At 42.4% G+C, this 19046-nt stretch overlaps 2 protein-coding genes and 1 long non-coding RNA gene across 3 annotated transcripts; 1 reads left to right on the top strand and 2 right to left on the bottom strand.

Moving 5' to 3' along the window:
• Positions 1-30: 30 nt before the first annotated feature.
• LOC125557393 lies at positions 31-3048 on the bottom strand. The gene is made up of 2 exons (XR_007305258.1): positions 2365-3048; positions 31-594 (listed from the first exon to the last, which is right to left on the bottom strand). It is a non-coding gene; the product is annotated as an uncharacterized LOC125557393 (long non-coding RNA).
• A 1018-nt stretch (positions 3049-4066) lies between these two features.
• On the top strand, positions 4067-10456 carry LOC5511762. The gene is made up of 2 exons (XM_001632050.3): positions 4067-6373; positions 8256-10456. Exons 1-2 carry the CDS (start codon positions 4399-4401, stop codon positions 9593-9595), a joined length of 3315 nt encoding a protein of 1104 aa, XP_001632100.2. The 5' UTR covers positions 4067-4398; the 3' UTR covers positions 9596-10456.
• On the bottom strand, positions 10223-19043 carry LOC5511729 (dynein intermediate chain 3, ciliary). Its single transcript, XM_001632088.3, has 13 exons — positions 18890-19043; positions 18336-18537; positions 17842-18003; positions 16978-17236; positions 16146-16259; positions 15635-15739; positions 14756-15087; positions 14627-14670; positions 13864-13999; positions 13018-13164; positions 12209-12300; positions 11252-11456; positions 10223-10563 (listed from the first exon to the last, which is right to left on the bottom strand). The coding sequence occupies exons 2-13, from the start codon at positions 18516-18518 to the stop codon at positions 10534-10536; spliced, it is 1809 nt and encodes a 602-aa protein (XP_001632138.1). The 5' UTR covers positions 18519-18537; positions 18890-19043; the 3' UTR covers positions 10223-10533.
• Between the last annotated feature and the right edge of the window lie 3 nt (positions 19044-19046).

Here is a 19046-nt window from a genome sequence, read left to right on the forward strand (position 1 = left end):
TTGGCGGGGTTCAGCGTCTCATCAACATCATCATAATCATCATGTTTTATTTGAAGCTGTATACTCAAAGTATGTATTTCCTCAAATCACAAACCTTCATTATACACGATATTTTTATCTTACAATTAACGCTTTTAAGCCTCTGCTCGCTTATTACTGTAAACCTGGCAATTTCGCGCTCTGATATGCAAGACTTCCTCATTACGCAAATCTTGCGTACAACGGCAGGAGAAATAGGCACTCCAGGGCACTTCGTAATAAAAACCTTAACGTCTGCAACGCGTATTCCCGTCCTCTGAGCAACTTCCTGCGGCTTATACCCATTATTACATAGTTGACGCGCCCGTCTCAGCTTGTTCTTACTGTTCAGGACGCAGTTCCTCGCTTTGGCTTCTTGAGCGAGCACTTTTTCAACCTTCGCCATCGTTGTGTAGGGGAATCCGTTGATGTCGTGACATCGCTTGGAGTCCCGTTCAAAGTTTTTTTTTCGCGTTCTGGTAAAGTGTTCTCAAATCCCCGTCTTCTTTGCAGTTCGTTGTAATGTGGCGGATAATCTTTATTCTTTCAAGCATACAGATCAAGAAAAAAAGTCACCTTAAAAAGAAATAAAAAAAAAGTTTGATGTGTCTTCACTATCTAGAAATAAAGGTTTTATCTCGTGGGTTCCCTGTGGTGGCTTTTTGAAAATGTAAACTCTTTGCGGTTTATTCCCCACCACAGGAAACCCGGGGTTAGCGTTGTCACCTCATCTTGCCATGCCTTACCTCAACTAGCCATGCCTCACCTCATCTAGCCATGCCTCGCATCAACTGGCCATGCCTCACCTCATCTAGCCAATGCCTCACCTCAACTAGCCATGCCTCACCTCAACTAGGCATGCCTCACCTCATCTAGCCATACCTCACCTCATCTAGCCATGCCTCACCTCAACTAGCCATGCCTCACCTCATCTAGCCATGCCTCACCTCATCTAGCCATGCCTCACCTCAACTATCCATACCTCATATCAACTATCCATGCCTCACCTCAACTATCCATGCCTCACCTCAACTATCCATGCCTCACCTCAACTATCCATACCTCATATCAACTATCCACGCCTCACCTCAACTAGCCATGTCTCACCTCATCTAGCCATACCTCACCTCATCTAGCCATGCCTCACCTCAACTAGCCATGCCTCACCTCATCTAGCCATACCTCACCTCAACTAGCCATGCCTCACCTCATCTAGCCATGCCTCACCTCATCTAGCCATACCTCACCTCATCTAGCCATGCCTCACCTCAACTAGCCATGCCTCACCTCATCTAGCCATGCCTCACCTCAACTAACCATGCCTCACCTCAACTAGCCATGCCTCACCTCATCTAGCCATGCCTCACCTCATCTAGCCATGCCTCACCTCAACTAGCCATGCCTCACCTCATCTAGCCATGCCTCACCTCAACTAGCCATGCCTCACCTCAACTAGCCATGCCTCACCTCATCTAGCCATACCTCACCTCATCTAGCCATGCCTCACCTCAACTAGCCATGCCTCACCTCAACTAGCCATGCCTCACCTCAACTAGCCATGCCTCACCTCATCTAGCCATGCCTCACCTCATCTAGCCATGCCTCACCTCATCTAGCCATGCCTCACCTCATCTAGCCATGCCTCACCTCATCTAGCCATACCTCACCTCATCTATCCATGCGAATATTTGGGCAAAATGAAATTTACCCCACCAAACCTAGTATTGTATACTGAATTGTTAAAAGAAAAATCTCTGATAAGGTGCTCCAGAACTGCATTCTGAGTTCTCTTGAAAAGAAGGGAGCATTTCATTATAATGTTCTGAATGAAGGGAGAGAAGGCGCACGCCGTTTCTGTAATTTGAGGATCCTTTCCAAGGCATCATTGAACTCGCCTTAGTAAAATTTTGATTTTAAGTGTTTCACAATTGAAAAATATGAGATAAAACACCTGCTTTTGTTGGATTCATGATCCAGCGGCTATAGTTTTGCCTTGGTAAAATTTTGATTCTGGCTACAGGCCTGTTTTGAGGATTTATAGCATGTTTTAGAAAATAATCAGACTCGGGTACCCTGTGGTTATTCGCCGAAAAACAAAGATGCCCTAAATTGCCAAAAGCTCCCGAGTTTGGCTTGGGAACAACAAAACCCTTACTCAGCACCCTCTAAGGATTCCAAAAATGTAAAAAAGCCGAGTGCTTGGGAGCCCTTCCTTCTGACTAGACTATAAATTCAAAGAAAAATGACCGCAAGCATACAATAAACATAGTTTTCAATAAAATATTGCAATATAAGCTTAAGGTTCAACTGTTTGTAGACAATTAAAAGCCTACAATAAACACTGACCCCAGACATGCATAGTATCATGACGCTGTCCGTTTAGGGAGAAGTCGAGGAGCTTCGAGACCTCTGTAAAAGAAATGTTCAAACGCTCTCTTGAAATCTTCGCAGACATATGGCCGACGAATCTCAAGACATTGAAGTAAAATGTATTTTCTTTATCGCCTAAAGCATATGAAACTAGCAATGACATACTGGAATTAGAAAGTGTGCGTTTGGACAGGTTTCCCTTAGGACGTTGGAGGCGTGTGTAGGAATTGGCAACTCTTCATTAATACGAAAAAAAAAATCGCTTTTTGCTGGTCGAGGGACTACGCCTCGAAGATAACCGATGGAACCCCGCTAACCCAAATTCTGGCGAAATGTTTTTTTGAAGCGTGATACCTATTCCCAAATTGAAACCCAAATTGCTCGAATTTATTCGCCGCATTCGCAACATTCGGTTGCCCAGCGTGGGAAAAAACCTCTCTCAATATCTCTCTCGCCCAGGGTCCACGGTAATACAGGTTTCTTAGCCTACTTGTAGGCTTTGGTAGTAATTCCGGCCGCCATCTTGGATAACGCGCTCCGCAGGGGGAGAGGGTAATACGAGTTTCTGTAAGCAATACCGAATAGCGGTCTAAAAAAAAAAAAAAAAAAAAAAACAAGCGTGTTAATGAAAGAATTCCATTACAAATTAACATTACAATTTTCGGCTGGCATCTTCACCTCTTCTTTGTCACTTCCTCTCTATAAGCACAGCTTCGTCCACGTACCTGACATTTGGGCTCCCTGTGTCTGTGCCAAGTAGAGGGTTCCCTAGGAGGTCACAATCGAACTAATATATCATGAAAAGTAGAGACGGTGACCACCTTACTGGCAACTATATTTCGCAGGCACTTGATTTCGCAAAAAAGGGTTGGCATATTATTAAATAGTCAGAATACAAATTAAAATTATTAAAATTAGACTTAAAGTTTCGCTATTTTTGGGCAAAATTATCTTTTAATTTGGAAAATGTCAAAAGCACAACATTTTTCTTCCAGACTGCTATTTTAAACACAATAAAACAAAAATGTAGAAAATGGAAGCTGTAATACTAATTGCAAGGTCTCGATTCTTCCAATTTTTCGTAAAAACAAGAAAACAAAGATTGGGAGGTTAGTAGTTTGCGATATTAAAGTTCGCGGGAATTAAATTCGCGCCCCTTAAATTTCATCATCATCATCATAATCATTATCATCATCATTATTATTATCATTATTATAATTATCATCATTATTTTTGTTATATCCTAGGGGTAAAACGAAACACCAGATTTCCGAGTTCTTTATATGGTAATTGATTATAGGTTATAGCTCTAATTAAACAAGCAATCATTTATTTAAATCAGACTTGAGGATTTGCTTATCCAGAAATAAAATGACTTTAAACGGTAGAAAAAGGATTTGAAATATCAGAATCGCCGACAATAAACGTCAGAAGAAAAAAAAGCGTTCTTCGCACCTGCTGTAGGTAGGACTTACGCAAACATGCGAAATTCTCATCTCATCTCTTTCGATTTAAATTTATTCATCTGCTAACTTTCAGCCAAGTCAAAGAAAAACACACAATAGGTTTTGAGGGAGATGACAAACAATAATTGCGAAATTCATTCAAGACATGTGATTTGACGCTCGCCTTTTATGCATTCGTTCTTACATTTTTAATGACGCTCGCAAAACGTATCTACATAACACATTCACAATATGACGAATATCAAACTTAAATTCATCACGATATATGAAACTTTACAATAGTGATGGGGAATTCTCGTATGCTTGCTTCGTTTCGGAAATTGCGTTGAAATTAGAGGTCTTGGTCGAGATAAGGATATAAGCGGTGATTCGAGTGGGTCTAATGGGTGCTGGGTCAGTAATGATTATTCACGCAGTATTTAGGTTCCCGCAGGGTCTGTTGTACTAACACGTTCATCAGAAAAGAGCCATAATCACCTGCAATTAACTTAGCGGCTCTGGAGGAAAACTGGAGAAACCTCCCGTCTCGTAGACGACTTACGAAATGGGATGTTCAAGCTCGAAGATTCAAGATCTCGAAAAACAAACAGTTATTCCGAAGAATGGGAAATTGATCGCGCAAAATGCAGCGTCGGAAAAGTGGAAGAAAGAGGGATTCTCGGATGTTGACTTGCTACAACAGTCAACCCAGGATAGAAACACTAGCGCAACTAAGAAGTCGGAAGTACAAAAGTTTAACACGGGCGATCGGGTTCATTTAAGAGGCTACATCGGGACTGTTAAGTTTGTAGGAGCGACGGAATTAGGTCAAGGAGATTGGGTTGGAATAGAAATGGATAAAGAGCTGAATCAAGGCCACAATGGCAGCTATGAGGGAATTCAGTATTTCTTTTGTAAACCCAAACACGGCGTCTTCGCTCGGTCTGCTTTGGTACACGCGTTGAATAAAAGCGACCAAGAGGCAATGGAAAATGACTCGCAGATATCCCCACATATTGTGCTGTTTATTCAGACTCGAATGCGAAGGTACATAAAGTATATAAAGAAAAAGAGACTAGAGCTCACTTCAAGCGTTGATCGCGAGATAGACGCGCACGTTCGCAAAACACCAAAAGACGCAACTGAATCAATAGAGAAATTAAGTCAATACTTGACTGCCCCGTTTGAGGAGTCTCAGCGAAGTCGAGCGTTCGCCTTGTACAGGTGGATTACACTCAACGTGAGCTTCGACTCAGAGGGGTATTTTGGGCGCGCGGAGAAGAAGGAATGTAGAGCGGAGAGCGTGCTGGTGACCCGCAGCGCTGTCTCCCAAGGGTTCGCAAACTTGTTCCAAGCGCTCTGTATGGAGGCAGACATTCAGGCACGGTCTGTTGACGGGTTCGCTAAGGGTTATGGGTACTGCGCGGGGGATGAGATCCAAGGGAGCAAGTTCGCGCACACGTGGAACATACTGCGCACGCGCGTGGGATGGACCATCTGCGACGTCACTTGGGGCTCAGGCTTTCTCGGAGATGATCTAATGTTTCACAGGCAACCCAATGCGCACTACTTCATGGTGACCCCCGAGCTTGCGATAAGCGATCACTTTCCATTAGACACAAAGTGGCAGTTACTAGATGCGGTTATCTCCAAGGAGGAATTTGAGAACCTGGTAGTACCCTCCCCTGCCATTTTTAGCTCTGGTCTGAGGCTCGAGAGTCACAAGAACTGCTTCTACCAGGAAGAGAGCGACAGTATAGTCATCACACTTCGCGCGCCTAAGCGTAACATGATTCGCGGGGTTCTCAAGGACTCCAGCGGGCAGACCATAGGGCCCAGAAATATGATAGACGTCACATCCGGTAAACTCAAAGAAGCGGATTTTCTAATACCCGTGAAAGTTACCACGCACTTCCCTGAGCCAGGGGAGTATAGAGTACAGATCTGTCTTGTGAGTGCAGAGGGGCAGTTGGTACCGGGCGTAGAGTACCGAGTGAGGTGTAGCCGGGGTGTGGGACAAAACACTGGCGGGTTTCCTCACCTTGGTACAAGTTTTAACACGCTGGGATTCGAACTGATCAAACCGCTCGAGAACATCGCGACTGAGAACGGTAGAGCAAATATCGTGCTGTCGTGTGAGGATCGGAAGGTCACTAATCTGAAATGCAAACTTACAAAAGTGTTCTTGGATTCTGGGGATAACACGCTCAAGGAACAGGTCCAGGACAAAAGCATGTGCTTCGTGGAAAAGAGGCTCAAGTTGTTCAGGATCAAAGTTAATTCACCGCAAACAGGGACGTACAAACTTGATATTTTTGCCAAGAAAGCTTACGCCAACTCCGAGTACATCTGCACGTATTTTATCAACGCGTACAGCGGGGTGAAGTCGCCGGCAGGGTTCCCCTACTTGTCGGAGAAGTTCTCCTCGAGGGGGTTCACGCTTGTGGATAAGTTTGAGAATATCGAGGCGCGAGATGGGGAGGCTTCGGTGACACTCAAGATTCCGGTTGGTGTACGCATCACTGGGTATCTAAAATCAGGTAGGCATCCTACTATATGTTTTTTTGACCATGGGGGCGCATAGTACTAAGACGTGGAAACTAAGAATAAATTGCCGGCCGAAAGAATGAGAAGTGAACTGACCGATTGACAGAGAATGAACTGACCGATTGACAGAGAATGAACTGACCCATTGACAGAGAATGAACTAACCGATTGACTAAGAATGAACTGACCGATTGACTAAGAATGAACTGATCGATTGACAGAGAATGAACTGACAGAAAGACTGAGAATGAAACCGATTGACTAAGAATTAACTGGACGATTAACTGAGAATGAACTGTCCCATTGACTGAGAATGAAACCGATTGACTAAGAATTAACTGAACGATTGACAGAGAATGAACTGACCGATTGACTAAGAATGAACTGACCGATTGACAGAGAATGAACTGACAGAAAGACTGAGAATGAAACCGATTGACTAAGAATTAACTGAACGATTGACTGAGAATGAACTGACAGAAAGACAGAGAATGAACTGACCGATTGACTAAGAATTAACTGAACGATTGACAGAGAATGAATTGACCGATTGACTACGAATAAACTGACCGATTGACAGAGAATGAACTGACAGAAAGACTGAGAATGAAACCGATTGACTAAGAATTAACTGAACGATTGACAGAGAATGAACTGACCGATTGACTAAGAATGAACTGACCGATTGACAGAGAATGAACTGACCGATTAACTAAGAATGAACTGACCGATTAACTAAGAATGAACTGACCGATTGACAGAGAATGAACTGACAGAAAGACTGAGAATGAAACCGATTGACTAAGAATTAACTGAACGATTGACTGAGAGTGAACTGACCGGCAGACTGAGAATGAACTGACCGATTGACTAAGAATGAACTGACCGATTGACTGAGAATGAACTGACCGATTGACAGAGAATGAACTGACAGAAAGACTGAAAATAAAACCGATTGACTAAGAATTAACTTACCGATTGACTGAGAATTCACTGACCAAAATACTGAAAAAACTGACCGATTAACTGAAAATGAACTGAGCAAAAGACTGTAAATGGACAGACCGATTGACCGAGAACGAACTGAACAAAAAACTGAAAATGAACTGACCGATTGACTGAGAATGAACTGACCTATTGACTGAGGATGAACTGACCGATTAACTAAGGATGAACTGACCGATTGACTGAGAATGGACTGACCCAATGACTGAGAATGGACTGACCGATTGACTGAGAATAGACTGAGAATAGACAGAGAATGAACTGACAGAAAGACTGAAAATAAAACCGATTGACTAAGAATTAACTTACCGATTGACTGAGAATTCACTGACCAAAATACTGAAAAAACTGACCGATTAACTGAAAATGAACTGAGCAAAAGTCTGTAAATGGACAGACCGATTGACCGAGAACGAACTGAACAAAAAACTGAAAATGAACTGACCGATTGACTGAGAATGAACTGACCTATTGACTGAGGATGAACTGACCGATTAACTAAGGATGAACTGACCGATTGACTGAGAATGGACTGACCCAATGACTGAGAATGGACTGTCCGATTGACTGAGAATAGACTGACCGATTGACTGAGAATAAACTGACCGATTGACTGAGAATGAACTGAGCAAAAGACTGAAAATGAACTGACCGATTGACTAAGAATAAACTGACCGACAGACTGAGAATGAACTGAATGACTGACTGAGAAAAAAACGTAATCGACTGACTGGAAATGAACTGACTGAATGACTGATTGACTAAGAATGAACTGAACGGTGTTGATTGACTGGTTGATTGATTACCTTATGGATTAATTAATCGTTTAATTGAAAGGCTAATCGATTGATTTTAATAACTGATTGTCAGGCGAGGAAGACCTCCCTAATATGTGCTACACTGAGATGAAACCCAGGGACAAAGGCGCGAAGACTTACGAATCCACCGTCCACATCCACACGCCGAGAGCTGGAGTTTTCAAGGTCAACATATTCGGGCGTGAGGCGAACGGAGATACCCAGTTCGTCTGCTCTTACGTGGTGAAATCGCTCAAGCCTGCGGGCGATAACCCTGGGTTCCCGCGGGTTTCGGGTCAGCTAAAAACGTGGGGAGTGGAGTTGGTAGATCAACAACAAAACATCACGTCGCCGGATGGTAAAGCGTCCGTTAAGATCAAGACTCCAAATGATCTACGGATCTTTGCTGAGTTGAATGAGATCAATTCCAAAAAGATTCCTGGTATGTGTTTAGTACGAGACGTGGATGAAATGGTCACAGGAGGGAACAAAGAGATGACAGAAAAAGGGATCAAAGAGATCACAAAAGAAGGGATCAAAGAGATCACAAAAGAAGGTATCAAAGATATCACAAAAGAAGGGATCAAAGAGATCACAAAAGAAGGGATCAAAGAGATCAAAGAGGGGAGGATCAGGGAGATCTTACTGCATACACCTGCGGCAGGCTTCTTTACTTTGAACATCTTTGGACAAAAGAAAAAGGATAATAAAAAATTCTTGTGCTCGTTTCGAGTGAAGGCCACAAGGGCGGCTTCGGAGAATCCTGGCTTCCCCCTGTTAACTAACGAATTCCACAGCTTAGGGCTGAAGCTGACGGATCAGTACGAGAACCTGATGACAAACACAGGGCGTGGCAGCATCACCCTCAAGACACCAGGAAGCATTCTATTACGGGGCCGTCTAGAACAGGACGACCAGCACCTAGACGAAGACCTCTGCTCATCGGAGCACTCAAAGGGCCTCACCAAGATCTCTTTTCATCTACCCGAAGCCGGGCTTTACAAGTTGAATATGCATGGACACGAGGGGTCAAAATCAGAGCCGCAGTTTCTTGGGAGTTTTAGCGTGCTTGGTACGCGGGGGCTTGGGGAGAGGGCGGGGTTTCCTACCGTCCGTGAGGAGTTTCGTAACTGGGGCCTCAGGCTTGAGAGTCATAAGGAGAACATATCTGTGTACGATGGTGTCGTTGTGCTGTCTGTTTTAAACCCGAATAGCGTGGAAATAGAGGGCCATCTTCTGGATAGCAATGATAATGACATGACGAGAGCGTGGGTCAAGAGGGACGATCAAGATGAGCGCATGGCTTTTCACATCAAGCTATCGAAGAGAGGGAAATATCGTTTTCAGATATCGGGCTCCAATGTAGCCGGGGGGGAACGGGAGCCGTTATGTTTTTACAAGATATACTACTAAGCCCAGCGAAGTCACGCCCCAGAGATCTAGCTAGCGGGCTCTTACTGCATTTCTAGCGCCAGTCTATCGAATGAGAACCTTGTCAACATGGTTCCGTCTATCTTCTCAAAACAATTGGTGAACTCGGGATTTCTAGAGCGGATAACCTAGCCGCCATTTGTGTTTGTTTTGGCATGAATTTGCCACTCAAAAAGAAAAGTGTGCTTGACAGGGAGTCTAGCGCGTGGTGAAAAGGTTTTGCGGGTGCTGCAATTAGCAATGAAAGGATTATGTTTTGTGCTATCTGAGGGATCTTTAGGAAAAATGAAAATGAAGCTTGTGTCTAAGCTTGTACAAAAAAGTAATTTTATATAAACAAAACCCACTGCAGACTACTGATTCTTTGGGAATCCCGAATAATAAATTATATCTTTTATTTTTTTTTATTTCAAAATGTTTTTGTAAATCATACAATCTTGGTTTATGAGCTCTAGCCCGCCTTGTTTATTGAGTATTAAATTGTAGTTTTAGATGAACTATAAAAGTTGTAGAAACATTGCGACGAACGAGGCAAAGTCAAAAGAACTATCACAGTAAGATAACAAATAATGCGAGAATTTGTCGCGTGATGCAAGAAAAGAGCCACAATATAAGAACATTTTAATAAACACTAAATATCACCAAACATACTAAGTGTATATTGGGGTTATTCACCTAAATACGCATTCTTAAAACCTGTACAAGAATTCTGCGTTATTTTGGCCTATGGTTGACGACGCTGGGTACGCTTTTAAGATAAATCGGCTGAAAAACCAGATGAGCCGCATAGCCATGAATATGTACAATACCTATATACAAATAAAGATTCAAGCCGTACGGTCACCCTGTGTTGACTATGGACAAACCAGTCTATCTCCTGCACTAACTTTACTACCGATGGCACGTGGATTCTGACGTCACTATTCAGCAGCGAGTTCGCCTTCAGCGTCCTGTAAACAAAATACCATGACCAGTCAGAAATGACATGGTACATCATTATTCCGACATCTTGTCAGCCAAATCTTTCGTTATTGTTTTCATTTAATATTGGAAGGCCCAAAACGCGTTAAAATCTCTAAATAACCATCTAAATACAAAATTTAATACTAATGTACGAAATTCAATCGAAAATAACGCATCGGCTTCCCCAAATCAGCCGATGGAAATGGATGCTTTTTCGCACTTGGTACTTTGCTAGGATGGCACAAGGCTGAACACCATTAGCAATTATCACTGCTAACAGCTCGGTGAGTCTCGTGTGTTTTTTTTTTGTCAATAGGGTTCTTGCGCTAAGTGAACACATGATTTTATGGGTGGCAAACTAGCGAGCGCTCAGGCTTTTAGCGGCAAAAAAAACAGCAACGAAAAGCAACATTTTTAGCCAGAAACTTTTTCTTTTTCAGAAAGGGCTTCTTTTCATTTGAATTTTTTCCGTCGTTCTCTGGTGTGACAGGCGCATTTCTGTGAATATTTTGGCTTGAATTTGCCACAAAGAAAGGCCATGTGATCTCTTAGCGCAAGTCCACTATTTCTTACAAAATCCCCTAAAACCACAAATTGAGAGTTTGGGCTCCCTGTGGTTGGATTAACGGACTCTCAACTGGTCCTAGTAGGATCCCTGTGTGTTTGAAAGCCCACCTGATCGCCACTATCGTCCTTATACTCCTCGTGAGTCACGCCGTCCTGCGCGAGAGCCTGTTTCACGTCATTCAGTGCAGCCATCTTCTTCGCCTCCGTCTCCAAGCGAGCTTTCTTCTCCGCCTCCACAATCGAGAAGAAGTCTTTCTCCGCTTTTTCGATCATGTCTTCCTCGTCGTCCTCTTCTGGCTTCTCTTCGTGATCTCTGGGAAAAACAAGGAAGACGGAGGTTTAGTTAACAAATAGAAAGGCTCTTAGTGTTGTGTCACCAGTGTAATAGGGGGATTTGCGCTAAGAGATCACGTGACCTTTCTGGGTGGGTAAATTCAAAACAAAATAATCAAGCAAAAAAAAAAAAAAAACACACAGAAATGACTGCGCCCGTCACACCAGAGAACGACGAAACAATAAAATCTTTAAATGAAACTAAATTATTCCTAAAAAAATTCTGACCTTTTTTCGTAAGTGTTAAATAAGTTGCTTTTTGTTTGTTATTTTGCCGTTGAGTGCGAGCTAGTTTGACACCCAAACAGTCACGTGACCTCTTAGCGCAAGTCCCATATCGAAAGGCTCTTTAGTGTTGTGTCATCATTGCAATTGTGACGTCAAAAATAACAGTGCAACGTTTGACGTCCGTGACCGCGCGCGTAGAACGAGAAAGAAAGGTAAAATGCCATTCCATATTTGCCGTCAGTGATTGATGCAGTTCGCGTTGATACTTAGGACAAAGCTTATGCCGCCATGAATGTCTCAGTTTAAAGGGCTGGTTCCTAGTTATGTTATGGTGTTCTCTAGATATACCGTGAAATATGCGGGATATATTATATATTATACTGTATATGTCAAGTGAAAAGAATGAACTGCGTGACTTATGTTGCGTGACATGTACTGTGTGACTTATGTTGTGTGACATCTGTTGCGTGACTTGTGTTGTGTGACTTGAGTTGCGTGACTTACTTGTCCTGTGAGCTTTTTGAACGCTCCTTGAGCCTCATCTCACGATGTCTCGTCTCAAGAATCTTCTCCCGCTTGGTCTCGCGTTCAAAGGTCTGGGGGAAAAAACGAGCGATATGACTTCATCCGGCTTCGTTATCGCTATCAACCACAAAAATACACGCGGGTACCCTGGATTGGCTGAAGAGGGGTGCGAGATCATTGGCATCATATGTAAAAAGGATGGTGCTTGAAAATATTTCAAAAGGCCACTTTTTGGCGGGAGGGGGGATGCGCAACCCCTTTGTGCACACGCCTGCAATAGACAATTATAATAACAACAACTCGTGCCAAAAAAGTAGAGTTGGACGGAAGGATGGACGTTATCCAGAATTCCTGATATCCGACCATGAACGTCCGTCTAGTCATCATTGGGAACCTTACACATGACAAGTGAACGGCAAGGAGAACGCGACCAAAAACATTCGCGCTTAATTCTATGGTTTACACTTGCGATTTTTGGTGAAAAATTGCGAGAAAAAATCTGTCTGATACATTCCAGCAGGTTTCCTTCAAACCACGACGTGAAAATTCCAAGCATCTTTTTTGGCCACGTTCTTCTCGCCGTCGTTGTTACGTAAAGCTCCTATTGTAAGTAAAAGTTAGCCTCATCCGCAGAAATCCGCAGGCGTCTCTAAACGTTAGATAACCGAGAATGAGTCAGGATAGCTGCACGGGCTTTCTGTGGTAAACAAATTCCTTTGTTAAGAGGGAGGGGACAGTCACTTGTCCTGTGTGTGCGGAGGAGGCTAGGTGAAAGTGCGCATACTCACGGCATTGATAGAAGCCTTCTCGTTCCTTTGCATAGTGTGCAAGCCCTCTGAGAGCTCAAGCAGCGTGACTGTGCCATCATGAGATCCACACGCGACCAGACGACCATGGTCCTGCACTCGTAGCGAGTTCAGGGACATGTCACAAACCTACAGTAAGGTATAAAGGATTGCAGTTGGAAACATATCGCTGCACACGTAGCGAGTTCAGGGACATGTCACAAACCTACAGTAAGGTATAAAGGATTGCAGTTGGAAACACATCGCTGCACACGTAGCGAGTTCAGGGACATGTCACAAACCTACAGTAAGGTATAAAGGATTGCGGTTGGAAACACATCGCTGCACGCGTAGCGAGTTCAGGGACATGTCACAAACCTACAGTAAGGTATAGAGGACAGTTGGAAACACATCGCTGCACGCGTAGCGAGTTCAGGGACATGTCACAAACCTACAGTAAGGTATAAAGGATTGCAGTTGGAAACATATCGAGAATATGTAGTTAAACATAGTTTGTACTGACTTCCACCAGCTATACTGGTACGAAAGGCACAACAGAGCTAGGCCCCACATCAAGTCCCGGTGTTATTACGCTATGTTTATCCGTGTTTTCTTCCATGTTCACCAGTTGTTTTTGCACCAAGTCATGGCTGCATCTTGTTTCTGGCCGTCACGAGAACAAAACACGATGGCAGCCTTATTATTTGTCATCATTCGGCAGGGGGCCGTAACCCTTATAGGTGCCAGGGGGCGTGAACAAACTTTCCTCTCTGCTCATCCTTTTGTGGATTCGTCCCCAGAGGTCAATAGAAGCTAGCAGGAGTGTGTGCTGTTAAACAGCATGTGTACCTGTATGGATAGTGTGGGGCAGTTCTGCTTGAACATGCAGTCCCACACGTCAAGGGTACCATCCATCTTGGTGGTGAAGAAGACACCTGGACGAGAGGGGCTCCAGCAACCATCAGTGAGGTATGACATGCCGCACCTGTCAACAGCAATAACATTACACACTAGTCTTAAATAGTCAACACATTGCCACTAACACCACCATTTATTATTGTTTTTCATCCTATTAATTAAAACTTAATAGAATGTTAAACATAACATTGTTGTTCCCCAATATTATCAGCATTATCGCCATCACCATCACCATCACAATCACAATAAAAGAAAATTACCAACAACAGTACTAACAACATCATCATCAATAATATCAGTGTATTTAATTATCACCACCATCATTATCATCATAATCACCATCATCATAATCATCAATATCAACATCACTATCATAATTTTCATCACCATCATCATTAATATCACCACCATTATTATCCTCACAATCACTATTATCAACTTTTATCACCTTCATCACCATCACCTTCACAAAAATCACCATCATTATTATCACCACCACCATCATTATTATCACCACCACCATCATTATTATCACCACCATCATCATTATTATCACCACCATCATCATTATTATCACCACCACCATCATTATTATCACCACCACCATCATTATTATCACCACCATCATCATTATTATCACCACCACCATCATTATTATCACCACCACCATGATATGCCAACTGCTTCTACTCACTTTGTCCACATAATAGAAGATTCTCTTAAATCTTCAGACCAAATCTGCAAGACAAAACAATTCCATCATCAATACATAAAGAAATACAAATATAACTCTCCCTATCATAAGCCATTGGTCACAACCCACCCTAGCCTGCCAGTCGCCAATGGTCAGGAAGTTCTTGGGGAAGAATGGATTTCTCTGCACTGAATACACCGGCCCATAATGCCCGGCATAACTAGCAACAATCTTATCAGCAGGAGTCTTTGCCTTGCGATTACAAGACAACACAGACCCTTGCTCTGTCCCAACCATGAACTTGGTCGGCATGGTGGGCTCAAACTCCAGGGACACGCCCCCCAGAGGGCGGGGGTCTTTCTTGTTGGGGCATAGGAGGAGGGATTCTGTTGGCTCGCCCAGTTTACGGATGTCCCACCAGAGAACTTGGCCATCTGTACTTGTGGAGAAACAGTCCGTTCCTAGAAAAAAAGAAATTTTTGGGGGGATGTTGGGTAATGATGGGAAGGTATGATGGGTTCTTGTTTGTGATGTTGAATGACTTTAGTGGTTATAATGTGCAGTGCCAGACCCATACTTTCACCACAGAGAGTTTTTTTTAGAGGGCACCACCACTTTTGCCCCCAGAATTCCACACTCCCTCCATAGAGAATATATCACACAATGATGACAATGATTATGGAGATGTGAAGTTTTCTACTGGATCTCTTTATCTTGGAGAAGACACTTCTAGTCTTCACTTTGCAGGGCCGTAGCAGGGGGTGGGGCATTGGCCCGTGCTCCCCCTAAATATTGTCAAAAATTATAAGAAATTGACCAGTAGGGGCGTGGCTGTGCCCCCCCCCCCAACATTTCAAGGCCTGTTACAGCCCTGCTTTGCTAACTCAAATACCTGGCTAACTTGAAATATCAAGACTTTGAGTAATATGGTGTCCACCTGACTGCACAAGATTGTGATAAGTTTGGTAATGTGTGTTTTGATGTAACATGTTATTTCATAATACATACCTGACTTGGATTGTAAGAAGATTGTCTTATAGATAGGATCCCTGTGGCTTTTCTCTATTGGAGTCATCTCAACCGGGTGTGAGCCCTTCCTTGTGTCCCAAAAACCTGTATTCACAAAAGGCTTGTAAGAAATACGACAACTAGACAAAGGTGTTCTGCATACCCCATTATAGTATACCGTATTTACCCGAATATGTGCCTCCCTTGAATAAGCGCCTCCCCCCAATAAGCGCCCCCTCTCCCTTGTAAATATCATAATCTGTTGCTGTTCATATTCAAATACAAACACATTTTCTCTCGCATAAGCTCATAGACTCTGGACAAGGAGGCAAATTTTTAATGGATTAAAGTTTATTGAAAAAAGCTACTCCAAGCTGTACAAATAAGAGTCAGCCCGCATTGCTGGTCCAGCTACCCTCGGTCGATCACAAGACTAGGGATTTATTGCCAAACTACTTCACAGCACCTCCCAACTGTTTGCAAGCAGCTTAACCCTACAGCTCTGTCATACCTAGTTGTCCATTGTAGCATCCACCAATAAGAAGATGTGGGTCCTTAGGATTGTACTCCAGACAGATAAGCGGAGAGACTGGCTTGAGCACCATGTCAGGCTTGGTGGGGTTGTCTACATGAGCAAGCAAGTGGCAATGGTAATGTTAAATCATTAACATGTATTGGGGGTGCCACCCATGATACCATCTTCATTGACAGTGCACACATGCTAACTCACACTTTATGACTGTAAATAATAGTGGAATAAATTGCCACCAGTCTTGCTTCTCAGCTCAGGCCCGATTCATACGTTGTGCTCCTGTCGTGCTGAATCTAATTGTTTGGATTCAGCACATGAACAGTTCAAAGTCTGAATCAATTAAGTTTGGCATGGCAGAATTAAGTTTGGCATGGCAGAATTAAGTTCGGCACGACAGAATTAAGTTTGGCACGCCAGAATTAAGTTTGGCATGGCAGAATTAAGTTCGGCATGGCACTAAGTGCGTGCTGCACGGCAAAAGCATGGCACTATTCAAATGCCAAGCTTCTGATGTACCAAATCAAATACCATACTTTTTTGGCAACAGGAACTCTGCATTAAGTCAACTATTACTACACACAACCTATTAAGCATGACTTATAAGGTGCAACGTCTGAGTCAACGTTAAACCCAATGTATTTGTGTCTATACAAATAGACAATTAGATTCGGCACGGCAGGAGTGTGAATCGGGAGAAACCTTAGTGGAATAAGATGACTGCCAAGGTTTCCCCTCCTTTCTGATTGGCTAATGCGTGTGATAGACTGGTCAGAAACATGACTTACTAGTCTTTGTGAAACTTTTGACTAACCTATATCCCATATATAAGAGTCCATGCAGATGTCTGTGGACTTTTGAAACTCCAGAACAGAGTATGCAACAGCAAGTTTCTGAGTACCATCTGGGTACCAAGAAATGCTTGTTGCAGTTCGTTTGATGTTGTTCTCATCACGGAAGACATTGATAGTCTTTGCAGAAGGAGTTTCACAGCTCTGGTCTTCCTCTAGATCTGGGAAGTAGTCTTCATAGATATCGATTGCATTATTCTGCTTAATGCAGTGTTCCATTACCTGCAAGAAAGGGGTCACAGACCTGATGAGTATAACAAGGCAAATTAATTCATTTATGTCCTCCGTATTTTCTATGGTTTGATGACTTTGCCTTTGGGTTGAAAAATCGTTTATATTTCTGGGGTTTAATATTTTACCTACTGTAGAAAAAATAATTTTAACTAACACGAAGAATTATATAAAATGTCATTCTTTATATATAAAAGACAGGTACCGTATTTTGGGGGATAGAATTTTGGGTCATGTATTTTGGGGGTGCAAGTTTTTATTCTTTGTATTTTGCAGCATGAACTTGTATGTACTTATACTTTTGGAGTATGTACTTTATACATATTTCACTTGAATTTCTGCAGTCATTTAACTCCATATGTAAAATGAGTATAAAGAATGCACAAGTCCCATATCTCCACCTTAGACACTACAAATTAGTTATAACCAACTCTTTTGAGGCAGCCTAACAGCACAATAACTAAAAGTCTAGGCAGCTAACAGAAGCAGCTTACTGTACTTAAAGCTTTTTAGGTGATAGTTTGCACTATGGATTCTATAAAGAGGCCTTAAGCCGATCAAAAGCTTTAATAACATTATCTTTATCTAGAACTCACATTTCCCAACTGCTGTATTGTGTTCATGTAAATCTCATCCTTTTCCACTTTCTTTCTGTATCTGATTGTCTGCTCGACTTCAGCAGGGTTGACATCCTTTGGCCAGCCCCCTTCAACATGATTGATACCTCGCACATCGGTCTCAAACCTCTCTGTATTCACCTGGAAAGTAGCAAATTAAAATTTAAGGACAATTTCATCAAGTGATACACATAAATCTGGACTGATACACAGTTTTAAAAGATGCAGTTTTTGGTTTCTTATGCAGAATTGGGGTAAGGTGAAACAAATGTTCACAAAATGTTTTGGGTTAAAAAAGGTACAAAGTTCAAACTATGAAACCCTATACATAGAAGTACTGTAATCTACATCAATGGTACCAGAAATAGGAGACTAATATATGTACATTGCAATTCGTGCTGTTTTTGAAAGAATGATGTCAAAATGCCATTTTCATCAAAATAAACATTACAGGTCACTTAACGCAGGTTTACCTCGTGTTCAGACATTTCCTGTACACACTGGATTCCTGTATCACACGGGTTTTTCTCGATGTAATCTTGCAACATTTTCTCGTCCGGTGCAATATCCACATGAAGCTCTGCTTGGCGGTCGGAGAAATTGCATTGTCGTCCGAACTCGCTGCGCTTTTTCGTGTAAACGTAAACAATCTCCATGACTGGTGAGTTTTAGGATCTGAAATTAAGAATTTTTTTATTCACCTTTGGCAACTAACATTACAAGTTACAAGTTACAAACACAGAATAGAGATAGAAATTTGAGGCGGCCACACAATCAAATTTTTATCGACATTCCGTAACAAAAACATATAAACATGCCAAAAGCACGAAAATGCATGTTGCATTTGCAATAGTTAAAGTTTCTATTACGCATAATATATGACTGGACTATTTCTTTTTTTGCATTACGTGTAATCCGGGTTTACTTTTTCTTGCCGATTTGTTATGGCGCGATTAACGAAAACAAAATCCCATGGTTTCTAGCTCCATTGGCCTTAATTTTTTTATTTTATGTATCTTATACTTACTCTATGAATCCTTGAGCGATCCTTATAAACCTCTAATGATTTTTTGCCGATTTCTACCCAATTTTTGCACAATTTTCACGACCCAGATCTCATTTGTACAAAAATAAAATGGCGGCTGTTGAGTAAATTTGTTGCCAAGCAACAAAAGGCCTGGCTA

The sequence above is a fragment of the Nematostella vectensis genome, chromosome 12 (genome assembly GCF_932526225.1).
Source record: "Nematostella vectensis chromosome 12, jaNemVect1.1, whole genome shotgun sequence".
NCBI classification, from domain to species: Eukaryota; Metazoa; Cnidaria; class Anthozoa; order Actiniaria; family Edwardsiidae; genus Nematostella; species Nematostella vectensis.